At 41.4% G+C, this 12,117-nt stretch overlaps 1 protein-coding gene across 3 annotated transcripts in view; it reads right to left on the bottom strand.

The window, feature by feature from the left end:
- Positions 1-6,372: 6,372 nt before the first annotated feature.
- The window catches only part of LOC138300034 (translocator protein-like), a 69,449-nt gene continuing 63,704 nt past the window's right edge, over positions 6,373-12,117 (bottom strand). For all 3 annotated transcript variants that reach the window (XM_069238862.1, XM_069238863.1, XM_069238861.1), the window contains one exon: positions 6,373-6,735. In XM_069238862.1, coding sequence (XP_069094963.1) covers positions 6,553-6,735 — 183 coding nt within the window. In that variant the 3' untranslated portion in view covers positions 6,373-6,552. The remainder of the gene's footprint in view (positions 6,736-12,117) is intronic.

Here is a 12,117-nt window from a genome sequence, read left to right as displayed (position 1 = left end):
GCAATGCTGTAGGGTAATCCCATGTATAATGAACAACAAAAGTAATATAAACATAGACCCTCAAGACGTAGCCTATACTTTCTCTGACTACTACCAAGCTCTGTATGCTCTTCAAGCCTCTTATGCAGTGGAGGAGTCACTTTCTCCTTTTATTGAGGACCTCCTGGTTAAGTCCATGCTTTTGGCTTGCCGAAATGACTTGGATGAGCCCATAACACTTGCTGATATTGGAGAAGTTAACACTGGTCTGCAATATGGGAAAACACTAGGTAGTTACGTCCATTATTCGTCCCCATCTTCACACTCTAGTAGAAGAGACAATGGCCATAGGTGAGTAGGCATTTGACTTGTGTGCTGCAACAATCGTGGTTATTCAAAAATCCCAGCAATCTGCCAAACATTGTGCTTCCTACCAACCGTTCTCTCTTATAAGCGTAGAGACTAAAATCCTTGCTAAGATACTTGCTAATTGGTTAGTCATGCCATTATGTCAACTTGTGCACCTAGATCACAATAGTTTCATGCCCGGATATAGCACTAATCACTGTTTTTGGAGATTGTATTGAATATCTGCCAGAAGAGAGCTGCTGGGCCCTCATGCTTTATTATTATTAGAGGTTGAGAAAGCCTTTGACTCCATTAGTTGGGAGTTTCGATTGCAAGTCCTTCATGAGATAAATTTCAGCCCCAGGTTATTGGCTTACTTGTCTCTTTGGGCCTGGGCGTGGGTCAGTAGGATTCTCTTGAAACCATTCCCTGATCAAAAGGGACCCAAGCCAGGGCTGTGCACATATAAGCAAATGATGTTCTGTTGTTTCTGTAGAACCCATAAACCACCGGTGACCATATAATGCAAACCTGCACCTCTGTGCTGACGCAGCCCACCTTACTGTGAATTGGACAAAAGGCCTGATTTAGAGTTTGGGAGAGGGGTTACTCCATCACAACGGTAACAAATATTTAATCTGCAGAAATATAAATCCCATATCCAGTGGACGGGAGATCCATCACCATTATGACGGAGTTACCCCTAAGTCTTTGAGAATTCCTCTCGATGAGTCTAGTACATTGACATGGCAGCCTCACCTCCCAATGTGTAGTCAATCCTTTGACATGTGCACCCATCAGATATGGAAGCACAATATCTCTCCCTTGCTGCTGCAAGTTGACTGTAGTATGCAGCAGAAGACTGCTCTACCGTTATCCATTGGAGACAATATTTAAGATTATAGTGCTTCCTAAGTTTCTATATGTACTCAGAAAACTTTCCCTTATGCTATCCCATGATCCGTTTTTGGTAACCTTAATGCTGCTGTAAGAAGATACTTATGGTTGGGTAAGCAGCCTAGAGTGTTCTGGACCAAAATCACATCAGCTGTGTTTGACCAATGGTTGTGCATGGCAGATGTCCAACTGTACTACTGGGCCTCTCATCTTAGGACTGGATGTTTGGATACAGAAATGACTCAGCATAAAGATTGGAACTGCAATACTTTTAGGACACTACCCCACTATGCTTCTTGTATCATTCCAATAATTCCATAATTCCAAACATCTTCCTAAACCACCACATTGATCTTTACCACAGGGCCAAAAGCACTGAAACATTTAGCCTGGTATAAACTAATCACACTAGAAACTCCCTTGTAGCAGGATGACCTACTCCCTACTGCCAAGATGGCCCAGGCCTTTAAAGTATTGGACCTCATTGCTATTTCCTGCCTTAAGGGAAGGAAATTGCATTCATCTGTTTTAAGCCTTTTGCTACCATAAGTAGTACATTTTGTATCCATGAGTCCCACTTCCTGAGATTCCTTCAATTGTGCCAAATGCTTCAACCTATTTGATCTCAATTGGTATGCCCCCTGCAATATAACCCCTAGAGCCTCAACTACTATTAGAACTGCTGGGAAAAGGTAGGATCTCAAGGACTTATCACTCTCTTATTATAAGTTCCCCAGACCTGTTAACTCAGTTGAGCGCTAGTTGGGAAATGGACCTTGCAACACTTGCCAACAACGAGTGGAGATGCCAGTTTCACAGCCTTCACCACACCTACTATACCCCTGAAAGAATGCCTAAAATGAAACCGGTAATACCTCAGAACTGTACTGGATGTCTTTCTGAAAGGGATACCTTCATGCACATGATCTGGGACTGTCCCAACATAAAACCTTATTAGGAGGGAGGCCATTACGATCTTACCAAGGTTACTTTTCAACCTAGGTCCTTGACACCAATGGTGGCCCTTACTAGGGCTCTTGGAGGAGTTTGGTGGTAGTAGAGCTATGTGTATACTCTTGGGCATAAAGTTCTTGATAGCAAAAAGAAACATAGTGAAGAATCAGAGACTGGAAGCCGTGCCCACAAGGGACTGGAAAGTAGGTATGGATAGATGCTCTAACATGGAGTGTATGGTCTACATTGCACAAACATGCCAAAGGAAATTTAAAATGGGTTGGGTAAAGTGGCTGGAATAGATAGGTATGAACTGTGTAATACAGCAGCTCATGTTGAACAAGATATGTTTGTTTATGAGGTCGACTTTAAATGCCAGATTGGTTTACTTGTAACATTCAAAGAATGTTGCAGAGTATGTTGAACTGCCAAAAATTCCTGTATGGATGTTTTGTGTTTATAAAATATAATGAATAGGTTTTGAAAAAAAAGGTGAATGGGACCACTTAGGCGAGGGCTGCCTTTTGTGTTTATCCTGATTACTCTTCAGTGTGGCTGATGATGGCATAGCACAGAAAGCTTACACATCTTTGTGCCTGTGTTGTTAGTGCTCCAGACTGAATACTACTCTGCTTTTAGGGACATCACTTAACATAAAAGATGTGTATGGAGAGCAGCCTGGAAAATACTTTTGATAGGTGAACCAATCTATACCGGTTCTGAAAGTGCAGACTGTGGATTCACATGCCCTCTCTCCATTTACTCTATAAACGTGGGAGCCACTGAACCAGTTGTTGTTCCAGATGCAAGTTCTCAATGACCAAAGAAGGGAGTGCTCCCCAGAGTACTCAGAGGACTGCTGTAAAACCAGAGCTGGTGTCTGACTGACAGCCAGCTTACCAATGTGAGTGAATACCACCTGAAGTCTTTCCTTGTTGGAAGAAGTTGTTCATCTGACTTGATATACCTAGAAGCCATATTGCTTTCGGAGAGAGGTAAGGAGCCTCACAACTATGCACAGGTTGTTACTGTCCAGGGAAAGCCAGAAACAGTAACAGAAACACCTCATTTTTGGTGGGGTAACCCAGAGGAAAAGGAGAGAGGATAGGGATCTGCTATTTCCAGGTGTTGGAGAGCGTCAAACTCCCTGAGTGGGGGTTCCAGTTGGGAACCGCAAAACTGTTTTTGCTGCTATGACCAATAAGTGTGACCGCAGCTCATCCTGTGCCACCATGAAACAGATTGGCGCTATCCACTTTTACTTCTTGTGTCTTCACACTGTGACCAGCATCAAGAAGTGGGCATGAGGGTGACTATGGCCAGATCTGCCTCATGAGGCCACTGCAACACAAGTTTTCAGAAATTGCTGACTGGAGGGCCTTTGACATCTACTTTTGTTGCCGCACCGCTCCACACCCTCACTAGAGCTGAAGGAGGTCACGTCTGATTGGGAAGTGCGCCTTCTTCCAGAAGTAGGAGACAGTCTGCACATGGTTGCTGACTGACTGACGGCCTACACCTTGCGGTTTGAAGACCTGCATCTTGGTGCAATAACAAAGGCTAATAAGACCTGTGACAAACTGAGTACTAAACATTGCTAGAGTGGGATTATCTGCCACTGAACCTTGATTCATGTTAATAGGGACATTCTTACTTGGTGGGCCAAACCGCCTATTTTAGTAGATAAGGGGAACTCAGGGGAGTAGATAGCAGGTCACAGCTTGGTATCCCCAGCATCAAGGTCACTAAAGAGTGCCTGTTCACTAATACTTGTGAATTTCTCGTTTTTGTATGCAAAAAAAAACTTTTCTCTCATACAATTAAAGCACTCGGTTGGACAATCAGCTATAGTGCTGCTGGGTGGTTGCTTACTTCCGAGCTTGATTACCCCCACTTTAGGAAGTATGTGACTGCTTGCTTTCTCTGCCATTGAGAATCAAGTACTGAAGGTGTTGTACTTGTCCCAGTTTGGAGAGCCAAATAAGGAAGGACCCTCGGACATCAAAGACAAACAACTCTAACCCCTACAATTAAGGCAAAGTAGCCCCTGCTTGCTCAATTTCGTCTGACATATACAAATAACAAAAACGTATGTATACAGTTTCCCATGGCTGTGTATGCATGGTAAATGACACATCATGCAAATGATAGTGCCTTATTTGACCTCATGTACAGTATATAGGTTTTCCTCCTACCTCATATGATGTAGGTCAGGTCAGGATTTGGTAGGATTCAAGATTGGCTGGGCGTGAGCCATCTGAATTTACACAGAGAAAACAGCATTCCTCATGTAGACACGCTTAAGAAAAACAGAAATCGAACAGTAGCACCTTAATGTGGGAGGTTGTGAAATCCTTTTAAATATCACTTTAAGACACTAGGGGACATATTTATGGCCTGGTTTGTGTCACTCTTGCACCACGCAACGTGGGTGCAAGAGCGACACAAACCTTAAATAAGATTTATGAAGCCACGCAAGGTCAACTCGCTTGGCCCTGCATGGCTTCATAAATCTTGAGCAATGTAGCACTGGACAAATGGGTGTCATACATTACTCTCCGCCAGGGAGGCATTTCCATAGTTGTTGGGTGGGTGTTCCCATGCAACATCCATGGATTTTGGCACATTCCAAGATTTACAGGAACTTGTAAACCTCGGAATGCGCCAAAAAGATATGCATCCCCAGGTGAGGCATACAGAGGAGAAATATGTTTATTTCTTTTTGTTTATTCCTCTTTCTATTTGTGCTGCATTCTGCGCTGCGCCACACAGGCCATAAATATCGGCCCAGAGGTGATCTTTGATGAGAGGCTGTCACTTTGTGGACATTCAGACGTTGTAGTAGCATCCACTAGTTCAATATCAGCCAGTTACCAAGATCCATCTTGGAGGAAAAGCATAAGGCAGTTATTGTAAGATATGTAGTAGGGGCTAAGTTAGATAAGTGTAATACACTATATGCAGGTGACTCTAAATCTGACCTTTGGAAATTATAGGTTTTTAAAAAAAACACAGTAAGGATTATCAAAGGCCTGTTTATTATGGGGCGATGAATTTGCTGTGTGGCCATCAGGAAATAACTTGTAAGGCCTTGTCACACAAAATGCTCCAAAGGCAACTCTAAATTATTTCAAGGAGAGGCTCACGAGGCATGGTCCCATTAGTGATTTGGACTAGAGGGCATAATATTATTGATACCAGGTAAATTCTAGAAGCCCAGAACTGGTGGCAGAATCTTCCAGGGGATGAGCAACATGCTCATTGAAATCAATACCTCTTAAATGACACTTTTTTACCTGTCTTCTCCCATTCAGAAAAGAACTGCAACTATTCTTTACAAATGCGTGGATACTGACTTACTCCACTGCTGCTATCCTTTCCACCCTTTCCTGACATATGGATGTCTGTGGTTTGTGTGCATGTTACAAATGATGATGAGTTCATCTATCCATTGGGTTTCAATGGCTCCAGAAATATTTACTTTCTTCTGAACCTACCTTCCTTCCACGTTCTGTACATCTGTGAGGTGTCCTTTGATATCTGGTACATCTACATGAAACTTCCTCTGAATCCTACTATGCCTGTATTCCTCAGACCTGTTATACACCCGCAGAACGAGATGGCTCTCTCTGACAATCTATGTGCTTACATGAGGTTTTCCCTTACCTCATTTACAACCTTCAAAAAGCTTTGCTTACCAGCACCATTGTTTTTCCTTTGACATTCTGCAACCTTTTGAGGCTTCCTCTGATTTCCACAACTAGATATAGATAACTGAATTGTTTTAATTCACTTTGTGGAAGTATTTATTCTGTGCATAGAGAGCTAGGTTACAGTAATAGGTTTAGTTCATCCACCAGACACTGTACATTCTTTAAAAGCAATGATTTTTACTAGTACCGCTTTCCAAGGAGATAATGGTTCTGAGTGGAGGTTTGCAGCATGTGTCTTCCGCCAAACGAGTTCTAACCATTAAATTGGCACTTTATGGGGTTGAATTGACACCCTCTACACCTGCTGACCTCTTTTACCCTTACACATAGTTGATCTGACCACCCCTGCAACCACCCTTTCCTTATTGTTAGTTTTTCTGACTTCGTAGGTAAAGTGGCATAACAGTTCCTAACCTTTTGTCTTTTCATCTGTGCAAAGCTTCATTCGACCTCTTGTACACATACCATAAGAACAACAGGAAATGTTGAAACATTTTATTGTGTTAGATTATGCGATGTTTGATGATTTATTTACATGGAGTAGAAGAGTAGCCCAGTTCTGAGTGATGTTGCTTTTTTCATTAAATTCTTTAATCCTCAGTTGTGTGTTTGAGTACCAAGACCAGCTCTTATTGCCTCATCTGCAAGTCTCTTCTCTTTTTCATTCTTTATTTCTCTTGCCCATTCCAGGATTGTCTCTCCAGATGCAGTAAGTTAGTGCAGTTGCCAGGCTCAGCCATCCCAGATAAGGCACCATCAGCACTGTGCTGGTCTTGTTTATGGGGTACCAGGAAGTCATTGTGAGAATCACCACACAGTCAAGACACAGGATTTCAGCTAGTGCCTGGGCAAATAGAAAAGGCAAAGGAATAACATTATGATCCACAGTGAAATATCCAGTCATAAAGACAGACACACCTCCTCCAATATTAGAGCAATTTCATTGTCACTGTATGATCTTGATACCAATTAGATGTTATCTTTCCCTTATACATACAGAACTGTGTACAAACAATTCTTATCATGCTAGAATACATTTGTTCATCTGGGGTGAATGTCCAATCTTTTATATGGTATATATAAATATGTTATCCCTCACTCGACCTCTCCGCTCCTGATTTTGAAGGTGTGAGAAACCTGGGCACAAGTAGATTTGCTCAGAAACACAAATTGCAGTTAAGTGGATAAGCTTAAGACTCGAGGATCAGCCAAATGCAACATCATTATAAAAATACTAGTCCACTCAATTGGAATAAATAGTTTTAATTAAATAAGTAGGTAAAAACTGTGATTCAAACTCAGTATTGACCTAATTTTATCTTCCATAGTATCCTGTCATTGATGGAATGACCCGGATAACAGACCTCTGTGAAAGAACTAGGACAAATGGAAGTAAAAGCACATGTCAAAAGCATGAATGTGTCAGCATCTGAGCCAGATTACCAGTCAAGCGGGAGATCTATGCTACAACAAAGATAAGTCATTAATAAGTCCAGGAATGTCTGGGCTTTGCATAACTGTTGAGATGGAAATGTGTGCTGCATGGTGTACAGTAGTGTTTCCATGAAATGAGTGCCTGACTGCAAGTATCTGGTATCCTGGTTTTTAAGTCGAGTGTAAGTGTACAGCCTCTTGTATACTTTAGTATACTTTTTGTGGGCTTATAGAGATTTCATTTGTTTGTTTCAGTGTCCTTTAAAAAATCCTTGCTTGCTAGTGGTCAGTTCTGGCTCTTTGTCCCTCCCTTTTCTCTTTCAGAGCAGGGACGAACTACTGTATAATTCCATGTCTTCACAGCAGAGCAGAGAAACCACGAGTGCTCGTAAACACCGTAAACACAGTTGTAAATATTGTTCTTGTTTACTTTGTGTGCATCCTATGCATCTCCACCTGCTTAGACCTGAAATGGAATATGCAGCTTTACATTAGTCATTACTCATGTGAAAACACTCATTAAGATGCCAGCCCTGTTAGCATGTCTTCTGGAGCATTGTCAGCCCATCCTGTGTCATACAGACGAACACAAAGCATCATACACGGCAAAAAACACAAAACGTCTTTACAGTTCGGGCGCATCGAAGCGATCATATAATTAGCACACATTGAGCGCAGCATTTATAAATATCCTAAGAAACACAGAAGCAACACAACAAATTGCTGTCAAAAGTGCAGAAGCATTTTAATTATATCAGCAGGATCCCATTCTCAGCTGCATCACTTCTATGACCACACAAAGAAACTGACAAGAGGATTTGGTTCTGTGTGTGGTGGGGCCAATGGGGTCTGCAGAAACTCCACAGCTAACAATTCCAATACAATACACATAATTCCACTCCAAACCACATACATCCTCTTCACTCCAAACCAAAATTCATAGGTAAAAGACATTGTCATTTACAACTCGAATAGCTCTAACTCTCCCAAATGTGTGACCTACTGAATTGCAAATGCTTGTTGATTTTGGCCCCAGCCTCAAACTAAGCTCTGTTTTGTGTGGGGGGAGGGACCTGTGGGGCCTACAGAAACTTCACATAAAGGGATTCTCAGTTTGTTTTTAAAGTCACCATTGGAAATTCTGCCACGCTTGTCTGTTCATGTTCCACTCTGCAAGTGACAGCTGAAGGCATCTGGAATGTTGGAAAGCAGTCAACAGAATTCATGAATGGCTACATGTTCCTCCTCATCCTCTGCCCCTTTAACGATGTGCTCTGCTTTTGGAAACCATTATTCTGCAATGCTAGCACATTGCACAAGTTCTAGGATGTAACTATCTTTACTGCCACCAGTTCAGAACACCTGGGCCCATAAGTGTGAAAAGCTTACCCCAGTTACAGCTGTCTTTTACTCAAGAGTTACAAATGTTATTAGTATTGTAATAGTGACTGCATCAGGCGAGATTACATTAGTGGTCATCATATTCCAGGTTACTACCAGCACTGATCACCACAGTGCATCAGGCATCTTTGCCAACAGTAATTTAATAACGGCTTTGTCAATATGGGATGATTCATCTTGGGTAAAACATAACAGCAGCACTGCAATGCCTTGGGTACAAAGATAGCACCATCAGTAAAAGGTCTCCCCAGTGCTACATGATTTATCACTTAAATATCACCTTTACATATATTTTGGAAAAGCAGCCACACTGCTCTACAGCATAGCTTCTGTCTCAAGTTTATTCACCACTTCCTAGACAAACTACCTATCCCTCTCTATCTTAGTTTCTATCTTTTCTGTGCAGCGTTCACTCCTATCTATTCACCATGCCACATAATTCCACTACACAAATACACTCCACACCACACAATTCCACAGCTAAAAATTCCAATACAATGCACATAATTCCTCTCCACACCACATACATCCTCTGCACTCCAAACCAAAATTCATAGGTAAAAGACATTGTCATGTACAACGCCAAAAGCACTAACTCTCACAAATGTCCGACCTATTGCACTGCAAATGCTTGTTAACCTCAGGCTAAGTTAGTGTGCACATGTTGGAGTGTAAACATTAATAATAAAATTGTGCCACTAAAACATAATGTGAAACAACGTATATTGAAAGGCCTAACTGAAAACGTGTTTTTTGGGAAATATGATCGCTCTGGTGTTAGCCACAGTGAAATTCGAGGTGAAAATAAATAATAACTAATGAAAATGTATTTTGCTTAATAATATTTAAATATACTGACAAAGTTGATTATTAATGTGTACTAAAAGATTTATGGCTTAAACGTATTATGAAATGTTTTATTTTTCATGCCTAGCACTAGTTCATGCCTAGCACTAGCAAAATAATGTTGCTTCAAAGATCCTGTGTGACTTGCACAGTGGAAATTTCTGTATTGCTCTGACGGTTCGTGCTGCATATTTTCATTGAGATAAAAACTGTTAGTTAAACAAAGGAGCTCAATGCTCAATGTCGTGTTTTTCACATAAGGTATTTTGTTTTGTTTGAGTTTCATTTTTCGGCAGGAAGCTCATGTAATGCTTTCTCATAGTTTAAATGTAATTTTTGTACGGAAGCTAATGTCAGGAGAGGAGAGAGGAGTGACAGCGTTAATCTAATCATGGCTGCAGAACAGGTAGAGAGATACATATGTTGCACAGAAGTCGATCATCGTCTGCAAACTAAAACCACCCCATAGTCTGTCTAATAGGGGCTTAGTTAGTAACTTTTGGGACTTTAATATAGCACTGTTTTAGGTGATGCAAGTCAGAATCCATTTAGCTTCAGTTGTCTTCAATTCTTCATTTTCTGGGTTTTTGTTTGGTTGCTGCTACTTAGCTCCTTGCCTACAATTCAGATATATTAGGCCCAACATTACTGAACTGTTTCCCTCTAAATGTCCTGATGCTGTTTTTTCAAGACCTGATGTTCCTGTGCTCTGCTGAAGAAGATTCTGCTGTTTGTTGATCCATTTAGGAGAGGTATAACCAATGTGCATTTGTGTTTTCTTGCAGGTTTTCTCCTTAGAAAATCCAACCACTTATTTTGGTTAGTACCATAGATAGATTTTTTCCGAATTAATATTTGTCTTATTTTCTTTTTGAATGAAGCCCGCACATGCTTTTCTAATTAGAGTGTTAGTTAGGGATGCCTGACCTACTGTCTAAATGTGACTGTTTATTAATTGTTTTTATTTGTTTCAACTGCACAAACTAAACGGATGCTGTTTCTCTATTTCACTTGATTCTGTTGCTACTCTGCATTGCTCTTTTGGAGTGTTTAACTTTCCTTAATTAGATTGAGATTTTTCAGGCGTTTTGGACAGCCTGTGATGTTTCTATATTTCTATCATTTGGTCTTGCGCATGGTTTTTGTGATCTTAGCATTGTTAATCTAAAGGGCAATAAATGTTTAAACTTTACTAAACTGGTATGGTGATTCATGGCCACATAGGTCATGGTGTGTTTAGGTTACTGACTCCAATTGATTGTGTTGATTATTTGATGTCATATTTGATGATTATTGATTCACATTGTCTGGTTGTATGATTGCACACACCTGTCTGAGTCAAAAGGTCCGAGCTGACCTCTGAGGGTCATAGATGACTTACCCTATACGTGTCACCTTATCATAATAATATAAAAGCAAATTAGGTCTGATGCCCACTCAAGCAAAGACCTACGACTGTCCCTTGACCTGAATGTGGTCATGGGCCTGTCCAGTGACCGGAAGGGGCACACCAAGCATACCCTAATTTGTTTGAAGGTGGACTTCTGTCCATGTTGCAAGTTTAGTGTGTTGAGTAATGGTGGTAGCACGCCATGTTTTGTGAATCAGTAATTGTGGCCAGACCTTTTAAATTGTTTCACTAGAGTTGAGCTCTATTGGCCCAACTGTGTTATGTTCTGCTTATGTGTGCTAATCCAGACCGTAGCGCTAACATCCCAAGTGTATGTTATGTGTGTGTGTGTGTGTGTGTGTGTGTGTGTGCGCATATTTGTGGTGCATGCATTGTCTATGTCATTGAACAATAATAATGGATTCTTACACGGAAGCCTCTGGCTTGCTCCTCTGCACAAGATGATGGTGAGAGGCTGTTTTGCCCGACAGTTAAAGTGTATTGCTGCTGACATTCCTAAGGCTGCATCTAGCCACTGAAGAGAAGAAAGAGGAGACAGGGCTTGATTATGAATGGATGGGTCTGCAGTCTGTTGTTCATTGTGACAAAGGTTGTTTAGGTGAGGCCAGCCGTGGGTCTCTTTCCTGATCACTGTTCAGGTGCAGAAAGCTCACATCACTTTATGGTCCTGCTGTGAGTACTCTAGGTTGGAATCTACCTTGCTGTGAGGAGCATTACTCTACCCAAAAGCTTATCTTGTGAGCAGCCCATAGAACACACTTGCAAGAAGAACCACCCCGAACTGGTTCTGAAAGTACAGACAAAGAATGCACCTCTTTTTTCTGCTTTTTCAGTATAAAAGTGAAAGCCATTGATATACTTGTTCCAGCTTCAAGTTCTCTTTGACCAAGAAAGGGAGTACTCCACAAAGAACTCAGACAGTTGCCGTGCAACCATAGCGGGTGTCTGCCTGACAACCTGCTTCCTAGAGGTGAGGGGACATCACTTAAAGTATTGCCTGGAAAGAAGAAGCTGTTCAACTGGCCTAGAGAAGGAAGGAGCTTGTCAAACTTCTAGGAGATGTAACTGTCCTGCGAGAACTCTAAGCGTCTTGGTCCTGGTAGAGTGTGAGTCTGTCTGAACAGGAAGACTGAG

This window comes from Pleurodeles waltl, chromosome 6 (genome assembly GCF_031143425.1).
Source record: "Pleurodeles waltl isolate 20211129_DDA chromosome 6, aPleWal1.hap1.20221129, whole genome shotgun sequence".
Lineage (NCBI taxonomy): Eukaryota > Metazoa > Chordata > Amphibia > Caudata > Salamandridae > Pleurodeles > Pleurodeles waltl.
This window is presented reverse-complemented; position numbering and strand designations above follow the sequence as displayed.